At 34.3% G+C, this 20,960-nt stretch overlaps 3 protein-coding genes across 13 annotated transcripts; 1 reads left to right on the top strand and 2 right to left on the bottom strand.

Moving 5' to 3' along the window:
• Positions 1-356: 356 nt before the first annotated feature.
• LOC104908574 (uncharacterized) lies at positions 357-10,387 on the top strand. Of its 9 annotated transcripts, none has more exons than XM_048639277.1 (13): positions 357-858; positions 1,937-2,035; positions 2,147-2,226; positions 2,302-2,365; positions 2,730-2,797; positions 2,879-2,936; positions 3,052-3,132; positions 4,052-4,144; positions 5,759-5,833; positions 8,133-8,243; positions 8,419-8,676; positions 8,840-8,914; positions 9,032-9,158. In XM_048639277.1, the coding sequence occupies exons 1-12, from the start codon at positions 835-837 to the stop codon at positions 8,867-8,869; spliced, it is 1,041 nt and encodes a 346-aa protein (XP_048495234.1). In that variant the 5' UTR covers positions 357-834; the 3' UTR covers positions 8,870-8,914; positions 9,032-9,158. The 9 variants fall into 9 exon arrangements, with proteins under 9 accessions (XP_048495234.1, XP_048495235.1, XP_019108157.1 ...); XM_019252606.3 differs by lacking the exon at positions 8,840-8,914 and adding an exon at positions 9,933-10,387 and having other exon boundaries at positions 367-858; positions 5,771-5,833; positions 9,041-9,187; XM_019252605.3 differs by lacking the exon at positions 8,840-8,914 and adding an exon at positions 9,933-10,387 and having other exon boundaries at positions 368-858; positions 9,041-9,187.
• Positions 10,388-10,907: 520 nt separating this feature from the next.
• LOC104908594 (rRNA (cytosine-C(5))-methyltransferase NOP2C) lies at positions 10,908-20,886 on the bottom strand. 3 transcript variants are annotated; one of them, XM_010697727.4, is made up of 2 exons: positions 20,246-20,886; positions 10,908-12,917 (listed from the first exon to the last, which is right to left on the bottom strand). In XM_010697727.4, the coding sequence occupies exon 2, from the start codon at positions 12,857-12,859 to the stop codon at positions 11,243-11,245; it is 1,617 nt and encodes a 538-aa protein (XP_010696029.1). In that variant the 5' UTR covers positions 12,860-12,917; positions 20,246-20,886; the 3' UTR covers positions 10,908-11,242. The 3 variants fall into 3 exon arrangements, with proteins under 3 accessions (XP_010696029.1, XP_010696022.1, XP_010696034.1); XM_010697720.3 differs by lacking the exon at positions 20,246-20,886 and adding an exon at positions 14,068-14,329; XM_010697732.4 differs by lacking the exon at positions 20,246-20,886 and adding an exon at positions 14,126-14,329.
• LOC125495020 (uncharacterized) lies at positions 15,451-16,410 on the bottom strand. Its single transcript, XM_048639275.1, has one exon. It carries the CDS (start codon positions 16,317-16,319, stop codon positions 15,456-15,458), a length of 864 nt encoding a protein of 287 aa, XP_048495232.1. The 5' UTR covers positions 16,320-16,410; the 3' UTR covers positions 15,451-15,455.
• Positions 20,887-20,960: the final 74 nt, after the last annotated feature.

The following is a 20,960-nucleotide window of genomic DNA, read 5'->3' as shown; positions in this document are numbered from 1 at the left end:
TGTGGACAATCATTCTTATTGATTAAAAATCAAGAACATTAGGTAAGATTTCAATTTACCGTAATACCATGCATATAAGATGTTGAGTCAACGAATTTTGTATATAATTAGAATATTACCATATAAAAAAAGTTATTTATATTAATAAATTGGATGAAAATTTTCAAATTATTATTTTAAATTATCTTCTACATAAAAATTATTATTATAGATGTCATACGATAATTTATTTATTAATGATAATCTTATCATCGACCTCTCAAAATAACCGATCAAGTATACAAACATTTATACTAAAATATCAAGGAAATGGTTCCTACCCATTATAAATTCCGAATTTGGAATTTGTCCGCATTTGTGTAGTGTGCTTCAAAGTTGAAAGAAGCCATGATGATCTCATTCACTATGTTAGGGAGTAAAATTTTATGTTTAGAATTTGACGGTCTCAATTTTGTTAATTATTCCACCATGAAAACAGTTAAAGTGTTTGAGAAGGTTGAAAAATCATTAATTATTGATAAAGAAAGCTGCAAAATCCTACCTTGGGTAGAGCATGAAAGCACATTGTTAGAAGTGACATTTGCTTAGAAATTGCAGAAGCATTCATTCATTCATTCATTCCCCCTTATTCAACTCCATATTTCTCCATCTCTAAAAACTAAACATTTTTCTTTTATCAGCGCCAATAAAGTTCAAAACTTGAATGAAAAATAGTTGAAAAGAAATCAAAACCTTGTTAAATGCAATTACATATTCGAATTTGAACTGTTTGACAAAACCCTTTTCTTTTTTTCTCTTTTTTTGGTACCCATTTCATGTGATCTCATAAATTTGATGCAAGATGCTGAGAAGATGAAGGTATGATTTATTTCTATATTGGGAAAAAAAGGAATTTAACTTTATATTTTATGTGCTGTGAGATTTCAATTTTGTCTCTTGAGTTTGCTTTATTGGGCTGTATTAAAAAGAATTGTTTGAGTTATTTGATATTATAAATGAAATTTTATGTTGTTTATTATGTAATTGTTGTGAAGAAGCACTGGAATTTAGAGTATTGATGGGATGAACTAATATTTCTTGCCCTGTTGTTTGATTTTTGATGTTATGCAAATGATTAATATTTTGATGTAATAAGTTGGTAGGATTGGTGATTTTTTGCTGATTACTGGTTTAGGTATGTTTGTATTTAGGGGTAATGACCATTATAGCTTCTTTGAGTGTAGGGGGTTTGAGTAGTTGTGCCATATTTTTACACATGCATTAGAATTTCTTAGCTGTTTGAGTTTGTGACATTTACCATATTATAAAAAAAAATCGAAGAATTCTTCAATTGCAAAGTTGTGGTGATATTATGGTGGATATCTTATGGTTTCCTTTAGAAGACAATTAGATTTCCATTGGGAATTGAGCAGCTCGAAAATGTTTAATAGAGAAGGAAAAATATGATATGTCATTGATTGGTTCCGGATTCATACTTGCTAGGCAAACCATAGATTGATAGTCTGTCGAATTGGTGCATTTGTATGCTGGGAAGCTAGCATTAACGCTCGTGTGTAATTCTAGCGGGGTTTCTTGTTCAATATGTTGTATGGTGAACGGGATCAGAGAGCCTCTTCAGTGGACATCTCTGAAATAATTGGATTCTTGTTTCTCAAGTGTTATGCTCAAACAGGCTCTTGTCTCACTGAAGCCCATTGTTGCTTTTAAGGGCTTCTTTCTTCACATTATGATGTTTCCTGATCCCAACCCCCAAGTTATCGCTCCCTTTGATTTCCATTTTTGCACTTTAAAGGAAAAATGACGTGATGTTTCATCTTCGTTAGACGTCCGTAGTTGGAGTAGCTTTTTTTTTTTTGGTGTAGAGGGTAAAAGAATCTTAGCAACTGATTTTAGCAGCATTATCAATTGAGCATTTCCATTTCCAATTTCACTGCAGGAGGCAGGGGCAAAAAGCCGGATCGAGTGCTACAATTCTAGGGCTTTGTATGACAGTATGCTGAAAATTCTTGAAAGGTTTCTGCAAGAAAAAATAGAGGTGCAAACTTCAATAGAGCAGACTTCCTCTGTAGTTGTTTAGTTAGTTTGTATTTAGTTAATCTTTTTTCTTCTTGTGATGGACAATTTTTAAATACTGAATTTATAACAGGAAAAACGAGTGAAAATTTTGGATACAGAAGTGGAGAATAGGCTTGAGATAATGAAGAAATTACTAGTACAAAATACGGGGTAAGTTCTTACTAACTAAGATATGGGGGGACTTATGAGGGAGAAATGCTTTTAGATCTTGTAGTTACATTGCAGAATAGACAACTTAGAAATACAAGAAACCGACTGCAAGGACCTCAAATTCATAAACCGGAATGAGGTAAAGTCAGTGGATTCTTTCTAACTTTTATCGATCTAATTCTCTCCATCCGTCATTGTTTGCTCCATTTCCTAATATTTTTCACGAACTTTGATTATAAAATGTCATTTATACATAGAGAAAAAAATCATCACTTAGGAATCTTGTTAGATTCGTCACAACTCACAACGTATATTCAAAATGTCAACTTTTACTATATTTTATATTAATATGTAACTAAAGATATCAATGGCCAAACATGTGCCTTGGAGACTGCATAAAGTAGATGGAGCAAACAATGAGGCACAAAGAGAGTAAAATTTTAGCTGATTACTATAATCAGAAATTAGTATGTGAATTCCTAATTCCTGTCCTCTTATTTTAGGTCCACAACCAAATTCACTCCGACATTCAACAAAAAACTGGAAGGGAAGCTATTAGTGTCCTGCATTTGTAAGCCTAAGCCAACATCCCCTTGTTGGCCCTTTTGCAGTTTTATTTAGTTCTTGATGAAAATTTAATCCTTCTTTGCAGGCCAACGGAAGGAGAATCCTGTGAACAGAGTGAAGACAAGAATGGTGTTTCCACTTCGGTAGTTCAATAATATGTCATCTGTTTCTTGTTTTTCATTATTATTTCATATTTAAGTAATCACCCATCTTGTTAATATTCTAAGAGTGTACTTATTTTGTTTTTACATTATTCAGGTGGCTGATGATTTTGTCAGGATTCTATCACAAGCTTATAAGGATGATTTGGATCTTCATTCCATTCCTTCTATGACATTTGTGGGTTCACTTCTTTTCTTTTCCTCTTTATTTCCATTTTCCAATAGTACTAACAGGCGAATAGTACCAAAGAGCAACTAGTATATTCATTTGTGTACTGCTCATGTGAAAGGAAATTGTGGCTATGTCTGTCCTCACAGAATCAGATATTGCAGCCATGTGAAAATTTGAACAGCAGGGGAAAGGGGTGCCCCTGGATGGCAGAAGGTGAAGACCTGTTTGGAATGTTGACTTTGCTTAGTATCAATTGGATATTTTTATAATACGATAGAGTGCATCATGCTGAAGAGCTCGGCAATACTTCATTTATCTGGCGCTTCTTTGTAGCTTCATTGTCCCATTTATGGATGCATCGCCTGTGTACATTTTTGGAAGGTTTACATTGTAGATTCCTTTAGTGGAGTATCCCTCTGAATTCTTGCCAATCAACTATTTAATTCTGGTATTTTACCACCAATTTATGGCTGTGCTTTGTTAATCTATTCATACTTTTCCTTCAAGCATTTTTGAGTGGAGTACTCCTGGTTTTCTTAGTTTCCTGTTGTCTTATATGACAGTATGACCGGAAAACTGAATATGGGCCATGGCAATAGGATGGTACATGTAAAAATTACCCACAGCATGATCATGAGCTATCATGTGTAAATGTGCATATATTTTTGGTACCGGGCAAGAGGGGAAACAGTACCAAAGATAGGTATAGCTAAATCATTATAGCTCAATCCTTGCACAAGCTATGATTACCTCATATAATCATAGCTTGCCTAACAGTCTTGAGGCTTTACAAAATCTCTTCCTTGCATGTATTATCTCTGAAAATTGCAAAGTCAGTTCATCATTTTGAGCGAGGGAGCTTGCGATCTCCTTTAATTTTCAAATGGTCCCATATGCATTTGTTAATTGTGCTTTTGTTATGCAGAAAAATACAGTTGCAGCGAGATTGGCCTTGCTTGATGAGATCAAGAAGGAAAAATCAGCAGATGAAGAGACAATGGCAGAAAAGATGAAGCAGGTATTTACCTCAATACAAGACTTCTGTTGTCATCTACTCAGATTTCTGTATTCCTGAGTTCCATATATAAGAAAAATCACCTTGAGGGGAAGACTTCTATTGAAGAACAACATACACAAGAAAGAGGGGGTTCCATTTTGGCAACTTGTCATCTTAGGTTGAAGAAATGGAGTTATTGGACACTATATCAGTTCTGTGATCGAGGTTCTTAACACAATGGCATTTTGCTGTAGCAATTAAAGTGTCATGTATCCTGGGATCAATTAAAATTTCTTAGCAGTAATACTATTAATCTGATGAGAAATTAAAGCATGGTTATTTCTTTACCACAAAATAAAGGAAAGGAGGTAATTTGTTGAAAACCTTACTGATAAAAGTAGTAAAATCACTTTTCCTTTCTGCTTCCCCTGGACCAAGGAAGACAGGATGACTCTATTGTGGGTGTGTGATATGTGCTTTCATGAGAACCCCGTGCTTCTGTAGCTCTTTTCCGGGGTTGCATTTTTCCCCTTTCAATTTTTTTACATAAAAGGCAACTCCGATAATTAGCAGCAGATATGGAATTAAACACCTGATAATACATTGTTTTTTGTAACATGGTTGTATATTTATAGAAGGGATCTTGTGGATTTATTTCATCAGTAAAAAAAGGATATGATTTAAGCTTTCCTGTTGAAATTAATTAATTAAATAAGCTTCGTGTAGTTGTTTCAATTTCAAAACCCCCTCTCCCCCTCTAAAAAGGTGAAAAAACCTACATCATAAATGAAAGGCTTTACGCCACGGGTATTATTCGGAATTACATATTACCAAAAAGCTCTCCAAGGATTTTTTTTTTTAACATAATACATTTTATTGCTAGCTTGGGTACATTGCCATACCCCATGTAGGTAAATCCAAGTCAAGAAATGCATGGAGCACTGTTCTGTATAAATCTTTTGCTTAGTTTGATATTGTATAGGAAATGTGTAACTGGTGGAAAATTACAGGAAAATTGGCAAATTCTTTTGATAGAATTGCGCAAATCAAATATGATTAGTCGACAATTTGGTGTTTTCTTTTAAGAAAAATTGCATAACCCTTTATGTTGATTCAACTGAATTATAGCACTAGCACCTTCATACTGCATTATTTAATCAAAAGTTGTTACTTGATTTGGCTTTCATATGAAATGTTTGTAACGTAATTAACATATCGCTCTATACTTTATCCAAATGTTCTCTATTGGCTTGGAAATTTAAATTTTCAGTACTTTGGCTGTATATGGATTGATTGAATGCATTTTTCATGGGGAAGCATCTAATAGCTTTAAACCTCTCATAATTTTTTTTTTTATTACTGAAAAAGCTTCCAAAACCTTTTAACCAATAGTGTGTTGCAAAATGTCATATCACTCTCTGTAATGTTTAATATATTTGATTTATCTCGTGATATCAACAAGTAATACTCCTCGAATTTATCAAATTATGAAGCATGCTCGTTTACCTCACTCTTTTAATTAAGGTTTATTAATTGGGTATTCAGCCGATCAAGTTTCATTTTGTCTTCTGAAATTCTGATTTTTCCTTTTAATTTATTTTTAGTGACAATTCATGATCTCTTTTGGTTTTGAAGTGTGTTTCTCAGGGAAATTCTGATATTTTCGATGTGAAGATGGACAATTCATCATCCTCTAAAATTGCACTTGAGGTATGAGATTATGCTTGAACTTCTGCACTAAACTTGGAGCTGATTGTTTTTATAGAAAGGATCATGTTTATACTTTATATGGTGTTGTCAAGAACGATAACTCAACCTGCATGTGATGTTACAAATTCTAAAATTTGAAGTTGTGTGGAAGAGAGGGAAGAAGATTTTATCGATTGCCTAGCTTAAATTGAATTTGAAATAAATCTGAATTTATGGTTGGGATCCAATAGAAATGATTGGTTTCACATTTTCATTTATCTGAGGTAATGTATGAAATGTTGATTGAACTCTTAGTATGGATTCCTAGAGTTGAAAGAGCAGCGACTAGATCTGTACAATTATATAGTCATATAGTGATCTAATATAATTCTCTTTACTTGGTTAAGTCCGTCAACGGTCCCCTTCGACCGCTGTCTCAACAGAAAAAAGAAAAGAAAATCAATTAGAACAAAACAAAAGAAGTCAAAAGCAAGTCAAATTGTTTGTTTGAGCAATACGAACTTTCTTGGGGGAACCCCCTTCTTGCGGAAGATTAGCTGTGAAATTCCGAAGCCAGAACTGCGTAATTTTCTTTTCGTACTGATGTTTCCACCATGAAGCTCTATAATCTTTGTTACATCTCTCGTTTACTAGAACTTATATAATAGAATAACGATAACATGGAGTAAGTTATTGTCCTCAAATATTGCTGCTGCATTAACGTTGCTTGCTCATTTTTTTGCCACTACACGTGGTGAATTTGGGATGAATTGGATCATTTTGTGGCTGTTACAATCTCTTTCTTGTCATATAAATTGCATATCCAACAGAAAACTTGGTAGACGTGTTGCTTATGTTTCTCGATTTTCTTGTCCTCGTCAAAATAGTATTGACACTAAAGGCTATCTGGTCAATACAAAGCTAGTCGTCTTTTGACCGTATTGTCTTTTGTCAGTTTTATTGCCAGCTGCTCTCTTTCTTAAACTCATATAGTAAGATATTGCGTCACAAGCAGAGTTCATATTGAAAAATCCATGATGGTTATTCTGCCAAACAAAATCTTCCTTGAGAACCTTGTTTCTTTCCGTTTCCAGATGTAGAATTGTTTACATAAAGGGTAATGTCTGATAGAGGTCAAACAAATATTTACATATACATGTATCTTTATATACTATCAATTTCTATACATCACCAGTCCCCTGTCTCATTCCTTAGAGAGAAGTAACTTTCCTTCTTGAAGAATTAAAGTTCCCTGTCTCTTTATATCAACCTAACTCTCTGACTTTTGAGCTCATCCACATAGGTCTTTTGGCTGAGCCTGAAACTGTTTCCTAAGACCTAAGTAAATCCTCTTAGATACTAGGAAGTTAGGAGCTACTATTTTGGAAGAACTTATAGCTTTACACCAAATTCGGCCAGCTGCCACTCCACCAGAGGTTTGCTGCTCTTTTCTTCTTTTTTTTTGTGTAAAAAAAAAAACACGTTAAAATATTTAGAGGGTAAAGAGATTGATGAATGTGAAGAAATACTAATGGAAAGGTTTGGAAAAACTACAAAATCTGCAAATGAAACTGCTTTAGGATAAAAGTTTGCAGAGCACAATAAGTAAAAGGAATAAAAAAGAATAGCTATAAAGTTAAGTCGTGTTAGTAGCATAGATTCTCTTCCTCCACTCCATCCTATCTTACTCGAAATATTTGTGGTTTTCTGCCAACCACACAACCCAAGAAATAACGAGTTGGTGTTAAATTTCTACTAAGTTATGCCAAAATTTTCTGCTGCAGCTCATCTCACAGATGCAAGTATGCATCTTAGCTTCCATAGAATTATGATGATATCTTCAGTGGATTTATTTCATAACGTGCTATCAGTTTTCTTATTGAAGATCCATGATGTATTGATCAACCCTGCTGTCAATGGGTGTAGTGCAAAACCAAATATGATTGTATATGTAGCATAGTGCTTGAAACTTGTGATGATCTGCCTGCTGGTCTGTGTAATAGTCTTGGTGATGCGGAGAAGCGACCTCAGTCAGTTGCTTGTAATTTGTAAGATTGCGAATGAGAGTGCATATTTTTCATCTTTAGAACATTTACCTTTGCCACAGAGCACTATTGACAAATTGAAATCATGTATAGTCAGTACTCAGTGGGCCATAGTTTCCAATTTTGACATGCAGATCTGAGATGCATATTATGTGAAAACAAATGTAATGTGTAGACCTTTTTTTTTTTTTTTTTTATAAAAGTGGGTTCTTTCTCAATTCATCTGAACTCCATCCTTGTGTAGATAGATATGCACCAACTATAATAATGTTTAGAAATTGTCCTCTTTTGGTTGTTTCCAGGGCAGTACCAAAATTATATTGAAGCTAACTCAGGCTTCACAGCCTCTGGAGGATCATGATAACTTGTTGAGTCAATGCACACAGGTGATGTATATTTGTAATTTGTGTCATTCAAAGCCTTTTATAAAGTACTCGCTAGTAACATAGAGTCTTACTTGTATTAATTGCCATCTTATTGTGTCCTTTCTTTAAGAGCAGCTCTAAGCCTCTAACATTATAATCTGATGCAAAATTTCCATTTCTCAAATTCTTTTTTTAGGTTGATTTCAGAAAGCTGAAACCTGAGTGGCTTGAAAGGTTTTTCAAGAGGACCTTCTTTGAGCCTTGCTCTGAACATCCTATTCGCCGAAATGAGTTGAACAAGTATTGTATAGATTGTGATGCTTCTCTTTGCCAGTATTGTGTGTCATTAGCTTCCCATGCAAACCATAGACTCTTGAAGATCTATCGGCATGTTTACAAGGATGTGGTTCCATTGGATGAGATAGAACGACATATTGATTGTTCGCTAATCCAGGTGATCATTACCCTTCTATCCAAAATTTACATAGGGAGTGTTTCCCGAATGATATTTCTACAATGTTTTAACTAAGCAAGTCCTTTTTTAGGTTTAGTAATCACTTGACTAGTCTCTCTGTTCTGTAAATTAGGCTATAAACTCACATATATCAACCTTTTAGGCAAAGAATGAGATATATCCTGATCTATAGGGCTGGTAGATCATGAAAGATGAATACGTGCTCCAGATGCTTCAAGTACATACCTTAATCTTTGCAACTTAGAAAGATGAAAAAGAAAGTTTGAAAGAGCAGTTAGATTGTCCTTTTTAAACTTATTGTAACGCGGACTACCACCTACTCTTTCTTTGCAAGTGACTCCAGCCGTACAGGTGCAACAGGCAGCTGGTCATAGCTTTGACTCCACTGCCACATTCGGGGACAAAGACAATTGAGGAGGCGACATGCCAAACATGCAAAAGAAAGCTGATTGAATATGATGTTTATAGTTATTGCTCCATTTCATGCAAGGTAATCTAATTGAATTAAAATCTGTAGCTTCAGCTAACTTGTTTGCTGTCTGGTTCCTTAAAACAATAAATTCAAATCCTTTATAATGTGAAAGAATTGCACACTGTTATGTTGTCTGTGTTTGTTTTCCCATCTTCCACCCTTTGCTTTGTTTAGGGTCGACAAGAATGATAGAAAATGGTTTTCCCAAAAGGTGGGAAACGGTTTCCTTAGTTAACCAACAAAAGCTACATTTTCCTTCCCATTCCTTGCCTTCCTCTCTTTCCTTCCATCCGTCCCTTCCACCTCATTTCTCTGTTAATTTTTCTGATTTGCTTGTAATGTGCTATTTATAGAAAACAAAATTCAGCTAAAAAATGTTATTTCTTGAAATCAATCCCAAATTTAATGAAGGTATGAGAATTATACAAATAATACTTTTCGAATGATTAGTTTCTTAATGATGTCCATCAAGATTTATGTATAACCTATATTTTTCATGCACCCTATTAGGCCTTGTCCACTTCACATGATTTTATCAAAGTGAAAGAACTCTTACTGATTAAACTGATCTTATTATTGAAACTGGTTTTTATTGATTGGAACTGATTTTGCTGATAAAAAGTGATTTTGCTGATAGTCTAGTGTTTATGCAGTTTACTAATTTTGATTGATTGAAACTGATATTTTCCAATCTCTTTCTTGAAAGTTGAAGTGAACAAGTATAGATCAAACAAACTGTATCTGTAACATCTAATTTTCTCAGGTTGAAGCATTCATGAAAAAGCAAAATGATTTTGCTCCTCCATTTCTGTTGCTTGATCAAGTGGAAGAGAACCCAGAGCAAGAATCAGCAGCGACGAAGACACGGAAGAGAAAGGGAATACCTCATCGTTCGCCATTTTCTTGAAGTCCCTGCAAAGCTTTGCTCTTTAGTTTAGCCTATAATTCTGCATGTTCAAACATGCAATGGTGAACTGCATCTAAACAAGTCTTAATGGAGCATTAGCCTCCTGTATGTAATTGCAAATATGAAATTCTATGGATTCCTTCAGCATGGAACAGTCTTACTCTTATTTCTTTCATTGGTGATGATCTCAGCAAGATCGAAGTTTTGTGTTTGGAAAGACCCTCTTCGTTGGAATTCACTCAATTAGCGGTCTTATTATGTCAAAACATGAATCTAGAAATACAATTTGTTCTTTGACGATTTATTAGCTACTTATTTCATGTTATCATATGTTAGCTAATATGCAAGAATCTATCTCCGTGTTTCAATTTTATTTTCTAATTGAAGTTCATTAATTTTGATCAATTTTATTTGTTAATATATATAAGGAACGGTATTATTATGTTGGATCTTGTTGAATTCATTTCAACGTGTACTTTTTCCGAATAAACTCATATTTGCATTCTAGAGTTGAGGTTTTTTTTCCCTTGAGAAAACGCCTAAAAACAGGGTTGCGGTGTAGAACTGATGAAAAACGATATATGCAGACATACAAAATAGTATGGATGACGGATCATTTGAGACGGAAGATAAAGGTATAGTGATCCTCTGGAGGAGTTTATGTACATTTCCAAGGCCAGCAGCTGCAGGAGGCAATGATGTAGTGAAACTGATCTAGCAGGTTGCAACATATAAATCCCAGAAGAGCATGTAAACCTTGAACAGATGCGCCACAACAAAATAGCAACAAATACAGAACATAAAGGTACAAGGCATCACAAAGAAACAAGATTCTCAAACAACGCCGTCTTTGAAACATCTCTTCATGAAAGAACAATAATGTGTCGAGTTCTTCGTTCTTTGATCATACATCAGTCCGACGTTCAAATCACTTCAATTCTACAAGCAACAAAGTTTGGTATTTTGCTCTCAACACTACATAGATTATATCTAAATTCTTCAATAATCAGAAAATAAGATCACTAAAGAATGTTGGTTCAAACAATATCTATAAAGATTTGACAAATTGATCTGGTCAAGGGTGAGACTAGAAATACAGTTATCTAACCTGTCTATGATATGTTTGATTTTCATCTCTGTGAAAAATGCACATGGAAAAACCTCACCTATGTCTCTTTGCAACCAACACTAAACTTGGCTATAAAAAACCCAATTGTGTCGGATACTGAAGGATCAAACCTCTGCACAAGTTCCTCCTCCCCTGGCCTTAACCATTCCTCTGTATACCCATCAGATAACTCACAGCGACCAAGCAACCCCGGTCCACCAACTCTAGGATGCTGGGGTGCCAGTGACAGAAATTTGTACGTGTCGAGAGCATAACGCACCAGTGCTTCATTTTCACCCGGGTTTATCGTACAGGTTGAATATACAATAACTCCTCCAGGGCGAACTAGTTGCACCGCTTGATCAAACATCTTCTTCTGGTATTGCTTGTGACTCCTCAAAGATTTTAAAGTTTCCTCACCAGCAAACAACCGAGGTCTCAATCCAAGAGCGGAACAAGGAGCATCAAGGAGAACTCTATCAAAACTATTAGGAGCAAAACCTTCTGATTTTTCAACTCTACCACCAATTAAGTGATTCTTTCCAGGCCCATTTTTAGTTCTTTGTTTGACCTTCCTGCAGTTAGATGTGTTGATGGGTATTTGTCCATTACCATCTCCATTTCCTAAACTTTTCCCATGTGATATATTACCTATACACTTTTCATCAATAATGGAACAAGACTTCAGACTTGTAGTATCTTCAGACATGTCAGATACAAAATCTTTAGCAACAGACTTCAGCGCATCTAGCTTATACGTAACTATAGACTTTAAACCCATTTCAGCAGCCAAATTCTGAACATCAATTACCTTGTTGTGGGACCGGTCTGCTGCAACCACCACTCCTTCATCTCTCATAAGCATAGCAATAGCAGTTGTTTTACCCCCGGGAGCTGAGCACATATCCAATATCCTTTCACCCTTCTGAGGATCCAAGGCATGAGCAGCTATAATGCTCGGAAGGTTCTGAAGAAAAATCTCACCTTCAAGCACATTGTTCAACGAAGGAAGATCAAAAACTCTATTGCACATAGAAATTGCAACACCTTGCAACACTCGAAAAATTCCAGCCCTAGACATCATTGTAGTTCCTTGCCCAATATACAAGCCCTTACGCTGGAGATATTGGGGATCTGTCTCTGAGCCCTGAAGTATGATTCCACGTGTGATTCCAGTACCCCATTTACCATCAGGTTCCTGTTGCTCAGTGGCAACAGAAACAGCAACATGATCTCCCTTCTCAACATGAGCGCTGCACGCTAATACACCAGGGACAAACACCTGAGCACCGCGAAGAACAGACTCAGCACATTTGCGGCTTACAATGACCTCCTTTAAAGGCTGTCCGGATTCATGAGCGTATTCAATTACATGAGGTCCTGAACCTCGAACAAAGACAACATACTCTAGCCCAGGAATTGGGCACTTGTGAATAAGATCATTGTCTATGCCTTGGCCATCCGTTCCATGTTGCATTGCGAGCAGCTTCTCGATGACAGCATCACTTGTTGTCTTCAGGATATTAACACGTAGACAAGAGTAGCAAGAAGGACGAGTAAGGGCTTTAGAGATACGACTAAAATGGTCAGCACCATATGCCTTATTGAAGTATTCTTCAACCTCAGGATTCCAGTGAAGAGTAGGGTTATAGCAATAACGCTCTGAAGAATCCATCAGAAGAGAGGACTCTGTGTGAAGTGTGGAGCAGCCTTTCTGGAGCAATTGTAAGCGCCTGCCAAGTAATACAAGGGTTTTAAGTCTTCGCGTATAAAGATACTATAGCTAATTAAACTATATATAACAGAAATTGACACAGGTAATAAATTAGAAATATATCTCCCAAAGAAAAAGCAAAAATGAGATTTCACGAGAAAAACAAATTTAAATATCCAGAAACATCGATAGACATTTTCGGGAAAAATCAGATTCATAGTGCAAGAACACAACAAACAAGTTCATTGCATTAGGAACCAAGAGGTAAATAATAAAAATAAGAAACTTCAAAGATTTGAACATATGTGAATGCCCTATGAGGCAAATTTCAGAAAATGTTGACTGTATCTCTCGAATTTCATTCCATGTGTTTCAAACCAGCCTAATCACATTAACAGCTTGATATACGTCGTGCAATGTACATTCCTCAAGGAAGCTCCCTTCTTTTTCCCTTTCCCTTTCCCTTTCCCTTCCCCCTTCTGGCTAAAGCTTATTATTTGATAGAACTACATTCAACACAAACTTCAAAAGCTTTTTGGCCTTTCACACTTCTTTGGATCACCTATAGTTAGCACTTAACAGTTTCCGAAACTCAATATATTGAGAAAACAACGGCTGGAATCAGTAATTATCAACTATCAGAGTCAAATTCACCTTCTCTCTTAAAATACAAGATAACATCAACTTAAGTTTAATCATATAAGCTGAATTCTGTGTTGTGATCCATACAGTTATATTGTTCCATGTTTGCAAAATCACCAAACAAACATTTGTGCTCTAGGAAACACACAGAGCCACCTACTCATCATCTATAATATCAAACATAAACTAACACCCACAAAATAATTTCACCTTAGAGCTAAACTAAAGGTTGCTACCTCACAGCAACAAGAAAATAAACCTAATTTTCTGCTTTTGTTTTGTTCTTCAAAGTCAATCAAACATATTTAACCCAATTAATCCAAAAACAAAAATTAACCCACCAAACTAACTACTAAATCAAAGCGACCCACTAAAAGAAAACTAGAGCATACATTTGTTTTGTTCATATCTCAGAATACCCAGAAGATTCAACAATATTTATAATGAGTAATCAACCAAATGTTACAAGAAAAAAAGCCATGAAAACGCAATAATGTAAGTACAACAGAAAAAAAATGGTGTGTAACCTGGAAAATGAAACTAGGGTGCGGCGACAGTGAGCTGCTATTGCACTAAACTGCATACCATAGATATTAGATTTCTGAGCTCTGCGTTATGCGCGCAGCCCGTTGAAAGCGGTTATTGAAATGCGCAAGTGGTGATGGTGATGGTGATTGGTGGCGGTTGACTGGGCGGTAGTGGGACTGTGGAGTTTGATTTCACAGGTCGTTGTGCACTTGTGCGACAATAAGGTTGGTTTGTTGGTGGGCTTGGTGTACACAGTACATGTACAAGTTTTATTATAAGTCTGCCTTTCCAGTTTCCGCTTATACCGTGAGCATGATACACAAGCTTGTCTAGGTGACAATTACTCTAATAGAGGTTGAGGTAGTGGAATAGTGACACCGCTTCTCACCTTATATATTTGAGCTTTATGGATCAAATCTATTGAGACGTATTTGAGGATTCTCCTTATCCCCTCAAGTGAGTCCACTTCATCTTACTTGCCAAAAAAATGGAGAAAGTATCTAACAACCTTGAGTTGTGGTATCAAACACCACTAGAGGAACTTTGGAGGCGGGGATTTTCCCTTACCATTCCCCCAACTTTCAAGGGGCCTTGCCAGGATGCTTTCTCCTTACTTTTAATAAAAAATAGAGACTCTAAAGTCAGACTGATAAAAACGGTCATCAAATTGAGACTCAAGGATTCCCCTTATTCCCTCAAGTGAGTCCATTTAATTTTAAATTAAAAGTTCATTCCCCCAAAGCCCAAGGCTCGAACCGGGCGATTTGCGTGTGGTATCGCCAATCACCACATACCCATTAGAAGCCTCATTGCTCCACAACTTAGAAAGTAGAGGAAGAGTAATGACTATAAACCTTACTCTTTCCTTCTATTCTTTCAATATGGGATAAAAGATAAATTTTGAGTTTCTACTATAAACTCCAACAAATAGTACCAAATTAGATTTTCGTATCAAATTTCAAGTTGATATGAAATTACAATTTCGCATCAAAATAGAGTCAAGTTGATATCAAAGTGTAACTTGATACCAAGTTAATTGCATTTTACACTACCAAAATGTGAACAAGAGTGAATCTAGACGAAGGCCCCCTTTCATTGGTTTTCAAGAAAGGCGAGTCTTGTTTACCCATATAATCGTTCCCAAAGCTTAACTCTTTTCTAAAATCTGTAATGTTTATTATTTATGAATCCTTCTATATTTCACGAATCACGCCCCATTATATGAAATCTCTACATAACATAATAAGATAAGTAAAAAGACAACATATAAAATGTAGATAGAGTTGCATTAAATCTTATTCTAAATCAGTAAATCTATTTGTGTAATTGTGTACAATGTGTTTGTAATTTTATTACTTAAAGATTCAACTATCTGTGTAGAAACCATTTACATACATGGCTTTTGACATTTATACTTCTTTGCCCATACATGTTTTCCTCTAATCTTAAACTTGGCTACAGTCTTGCCTTTAAGTATAAAATCAATCACCTCAACACACTTCATTATAAGACGTGCAAATAAAACTTGTCGAGAATGAGTAGTATGACTCATATCCACATTTTGCACACAATCTCCGAAATTCGATGTGAAGAGTTTTCTCAATTCATCTTTCGATACTGAAAAACCATGCGAAAATGTGACATATAAACTTCGGTCCTCTTCATCCTCGACGTAACCTTGTGCATTTATCCATGAACAAATTTCAAAATTTGTGGTGAAAACATGACTCCTAGGCCAATTTTTGAAGTAGATAGGACCAAAAGTCGGATTTGGAGATCCAGGAATGTGGATAAGTTGATATGGAAGAAATCGAATCGAACTATCGAATCGAAGCTTTGATGATAGTATGTCAAAAAAGACTCGAAAGCAAGTAGTTCTAAGATATCTTTTTATGCCACTAATAGCAGTATATTTGCTTTGATAAAGGGACTTTATAGGAATAGTTAAGCCTAAAGGATTACCAAAAAATGGTGGATTAATCGATAAATTCTCCGAAGAATCTGATGATAAGAAGTTTATATAGTGAACAGCTTCTCTAATTACCATTTCTAGAGCAACGTTATCCGATTTATGTAACAACCTATGTATAACAAATGGGTCGTTATTTTGATCTTGTAGCCACATGAAAAGTGCCATAATGAGAAGCGACAACTTTAGATCATATGAAAGTTTTTCGGAAAGAAGAATGAGGAAGGAACGAGCTACTACATGGAGATCACAAAGATTCCCAACTGTTACTAGAAGAGCCATAAGTAGAACTTGATGGTGCCACAAATATAAATATTAAAGAAAAACGAGATCCTATTAGAAGGTGAAAATAAGTTTGTATATATGAAGCAAGATAGTTTCGCCTACGGGTTCTGCCTGTGTAGGTAGATTCCGTAGATATATACGTGAAAAGGTCTTTACACATGGAAGAAAATGCATCCTAATTGTTCTATCATTTGCATATTAAAAGAAAATTATATTAGAGAATTCCTATTTTATAAAATAATAAGTGACATTAATTAATCAATAATTAATTGTTCTTTTAATCATTGTATTACTTTTATATTTTAGTAGTTAGTAAAACGTACTTATATGTTTTTTGTATACGAAGAAAATTAGGGAATTTTTTTCTCAAAACAAAAGTAAAAATACTTACATAATAGTAGTATGTAATACTAAAGTCGGAGTTTGAAATAACTATAGTATATATAACATAATTGGTGTCTTCGGTTTAATAATTACAATTATGATATGAGTAGTACTTTACTCTAAACTTTAACCATGATGCTAAAAATTAAGATATATAATCCCTTTGTTTTTCTAAGTTCTACTCATCTACTATACAAGAGATCAAACTTATGGAACTTTTTTACTTTTTTTTATTTTTTATATGGAATCTTGTTAATTAAAAGGATCATATGGAATCAAGAACTGTCACTAGACCCTAGAGGTCATAGCCCAATTAGTGCCTGATTGCCTTCCAATTATAGCCAACAAAAAAATCGGAGCATTTACATGGCTTCTAAATCTTAACACAAAAACATTTTTGGTATAAAGTCTTAACAAACTCAATACCAAAAATGTTTTCTAAATGAGTTGTTTAAAATGTACTATTGTTCTTAAGTCTGAACAGCTGAAACTTTGTGCTATTATTTGTTAGGGGCGGCAAACATATCAGGTTGGGTCAGTTTCAGGTTCGGGTCAGCAAATCCCGACCCGAACCTGACCCGTTTTGATTTCAGGTCGTGTTCGTGTCGACGCATTTAATTTTCTGAGTTGAAAATCTCAACCCTAACCCGCTAATTTTGTGTTAGGTTCAGCTCGTGTTAGCAGGTTGTGTCAACTTTTGCAGTCTCTAAGCATCCTTGAAAGCTAAAAAAAGGAAATCAAATTAAAATCCCAAAAATTCGAGTCATTTCAAGTTATCTTCAGGTTGAAAATTTTAACCCAAACCTAACCCAATTTGTTCCAGGTCGTGTTCGTGTCGGCCCATTTAATTTTTCGGATTGAAAATCTCAACCCAAACCCGCTAATTTCGTGTTAGGTTCAAATCGTGTTAGCAGGTCGTGTCAGCTTTTACCGCCCCTATTATTTGTGTACACATGGAATTTGCTAATGCTCCATTCATCTATTTTTAATTTATTCACTTCACTTTAAGGGTTAATTAAAGAGGAAGTCTAAATGTATGATAAGAGAAATTGAGAATTGTGTTAAAATAAATATTAAAAAGAGATGACATGAGTGGAAAAGAGAAGAAATTAGATATAATATGTTACGAATAATAATAGAAAAAGCAACCGTTAATAATAATAAAAAAACGAGGTAATAAAAAAAGTATATAGATTAAAAAGAACTGGAGGGAGTAGGATATTGTCACATGGTTCATAACAATCTTACATAGATAGCAAGGCTAATGTACTTTAGAAATAGAGAGAAGAATTATTTATAATATTAGACTCGTGGCCTATATCATAGGTTGTATGCGGGTTAAAATATTGTTGTACGAAGTACTCCCTCTGTTTTTTTTTATCTTTCTCACTTAGAATCTTGACACTATTCATGCATAGAGAGAATCTTCTCAAATGTTCTCAATTTATAAGAAAAAACATAGTCATGTGGGGTCTTGTTTGATGCGTCTCAATTAGTACTTTATTAAAATTCAATCGTTATAATTTTTACTAATATATAATGAAAGATATTTAAGTTTTAAAACGTGCATTGACAAATGTGCAAAGTCAAAGTAGGAATGATAAAAAAAAACAGAGGGAGTATATATTATTGTTGGAAATTATAAGTGCGGATACAATTATAATAATATTAAGAAGTAACAATTCAACTGATTAAAAATATATGATGTGGAAATATAATATTATTTTTTAAAAAATTAAAAATTATGGGCGTAATTTGGAGAAGTAACAATATAACAATTGAAAGATTTAATGATTAGTAATATCAACTTGGTTCCATATTATACTACGAATCTACGATTATATATGCAATCATGGGATGATTATATATATGCAATCATTATCTTAGTTATAGACTTATAGTGTATCTCTATAGTCTATTCTATATGTCAAGAGGGATAGGACTTTAAAATTTAGAAAAAAAAAGGAGTAACTAATTTTTTTTTTTTTTTTTTTTTTTGAGGGGAGAGTAAAAGGAAAAGGGAACTACCTAATTAATTAAAAAAGTTAAAAAAAAGTTAAAAAAAAAAAGCATTACAAAAGAAAACCGTCAAAATTCAAAAATTTATGTTTTATTATATATAATTAATAATTAATTTAGTTTTCTACATCCCTAAAAAAAAATTTCTACCCATTTTCACACACATAGTGTACATATAAAACTAGTACGTACTTCCTCCGTTTCTAAATAAGTGCAACACTTCTTGTTTTCACGTTTGCCAATGCATTATTTTAACCATTAATATCTTCAATTGTCAATAAATAAAAAATATTAAAAGTTGGTATTAAAAAAATTCACATTCAAACGAATTTTTGTGACAAGATCCCACATGACTATGTTTTTCCTAAAATGTAAATCACCAAAGCTAATTAAAGTTTAAACTGTGAATAGTAAACACCATGCAAATGTTGCACTTTATTTAGAAACGCAGGAAGTATATATAATAATGATGAAGTTTGATTTAGGGGCCGGGTTAGGTTTACCGAAGCAAAAACCTTTTATCATCGACTTCCATCCTTTACACTGCCTAATTAGTCAAATTGCGCAACTTTTGACTTACCAATGATCGTGCTGTTGGTTTGTTGATCATCGTTTTCAATTGGGTTGGAGTCAATCTTTCTTGAAATTGAACGATAATACTCAATTTATTAGAATCAATTCGATTTTAGGCACTTTTCTTTGATTGATGGTTCATAATAGTCAGGGGCGGATCCAGGATTTCCGGTGAGGGGTAGCGTAGTTTTACGATATTATCGAATAAAAAAACTATGACTAATGAATTCAAAATGTTACAAAATCCAAATACCACTTTGAAGTACTTAAATAGCATAAGAAAATTACGATTGTTTACGACGCGTTTCATATTTCGAAACCGATTTACAATTTCATCAATTTTTAGATCCAAAAACAAATCTTTTCTCAAGATAAGTAACTAAAATTTCATTTAGCAATTCATCCCTAGTACAAAAAGAAGTATCAGATATTTGTCTCTTATTTTCTTTTCATGATTTTCACATACATTTATACAAATGTTACAAGAGTTTACTAATCAACTTAAGTAGTATATCACATTGTAAATTCCCAGTTCAACATGAGAATACGAAAAAGACTTCAACAACTCACTTCACCAATTATAATTCACTAGGTACTAACAATATTTTTATGATATGAAATTAGTAGCATTTTAAAGCCATAATCACCCAAAACTAAAAATAAGTTCAACTAGTTTAGATGGGCAGTTGGTGAATGAAAAACATCAACAAATTCAATTCGGGAAACTGGAAAAACTAGCTATTAGGATTGTGTACACAATTGCTTAACTAATAATGCTCAAACCCCACCAAATCTGTTAAAATTATTAAGAAGGTTTATCAAATAATTCAAAAGCACACCATAATGATAAGATTAGAAAAGACTAACCAGTAATAAAACCCATGGAAACCTGATCAATTTATGCTTATCAATTCAAACAAAATAAAATAATGGATTGAACTTTATACCTTCAGACTTCAATAACACACAAAATAAGAAATGAAGAAGAGCAGCAACAGGATAGAGAGAAAGAGAACACGGCAGCAACAATGGCATCACACGAACCAAGAAATAGAACCTTCGAGAAATTGGGTTTTCACTTTTCTCCTTTCAAATGTCAACCATTTTTATCCTAAGGGACGATTCCAACCTCTTAGAGATTATTGACGCCGGCATCGAAGCTTTCTCTACCAACTGTTCTTTGACTACCATTGTTGGTAAGAGAGAGAAGATAGGGAGAGAGGCGGAAAAGAAGAGAGAGAAGCGGGAGGAGTTAGGGTTTGGCTGACCCATTGCACTGCACGCTTTGCTTTCTCTCTCTCTTTCTTTTTTTTTTTTTTTTTTTTAGAAAAAACAGGGGTAGCACGTGCTACCCCTTATTACTATGTGGCTCCGCCACTGATAATAGTAGGCATTTTCTTTCCCATTTATATTAATGTTCCATTAATTAGGCATGTCATGGTGAATCTGATTATAATATTTTGTGAACATAACCCCCATATTTGAAATCATTTCAAGTCAGATTGATATATGAATAAAATTTGAAAAAAATATATCCAAATACTCAAAAATTCTAAATAGTAATTTATTTTAAAATTGTTTCTAATGTCAGATCGATCCATTTCAAATACATTAATTATTTATCTTTTGTAGGTAAGTGCATTTGTCAATATTTACCGGTCA

Source organism: Beta vulgaris, chromosome 2, assembly GCF_026745355.1.
Source record: "Beta vulgaris subsp. vulgaris cultivar EL10 chromosome 2, EL10.2, whole genome shotgun sequence".
NCBI lineage: Eukaryota > Viridiplantae > Streptophyta > Magnoliopsida > Caryophyllales > Amaranthaceae > Beta > Beta vulgaris.
Note: the sequence above shows the minus strand (reverse complement) of the source record. Positions and strands in the feature narration are given on the sequence as shown.

Excerpts from the sequence above, each read along its gene's own strand:
- LOC104908594 (XM_010697720.3), bottom strand. The coding sequence starts at position 14,123 with ATGCAGTTTAGTGCAATAGCAGCTCACTGTCGCCGCACCCTAGTTTCA. Across the intron at positions 12,918-14,067 it reads ACCCTAGTTTCATTTTCCAG|GCGCTTACAATTGCTCCAGA; the intron begins GTTACACACCAT and ends ATTACTTGGCAG.
- LOC104908574 (XM_019252605.3), top strand. The coding sequence starts at position 835 with ATGCAAGATGCTGAGAAGATGAAG. Across the intron at positions 2,366-2,729 it reads AATTCATAAACCGGAATGAG|GTCCACAACCAAATTCACTC; the intron begins GTAAAGTCAGTG and ends CTCTTATTTTAG. Across the intron at positions 8,677-9,040 it reads TTGATTGTTCGCTAATCCAG|CCGTACAGGTGCAACAGGCA; the intron begins GTGATCATTACC and ends AAGTGACTCCAG.
- LOC125495020 (XM_048639275.1), bottom strand. The coding sequence starts at position 16,319 with ATGGCTCTTCTAGTAACAGTTGGGAATCTTTGTGATCTCCATGTAGTA.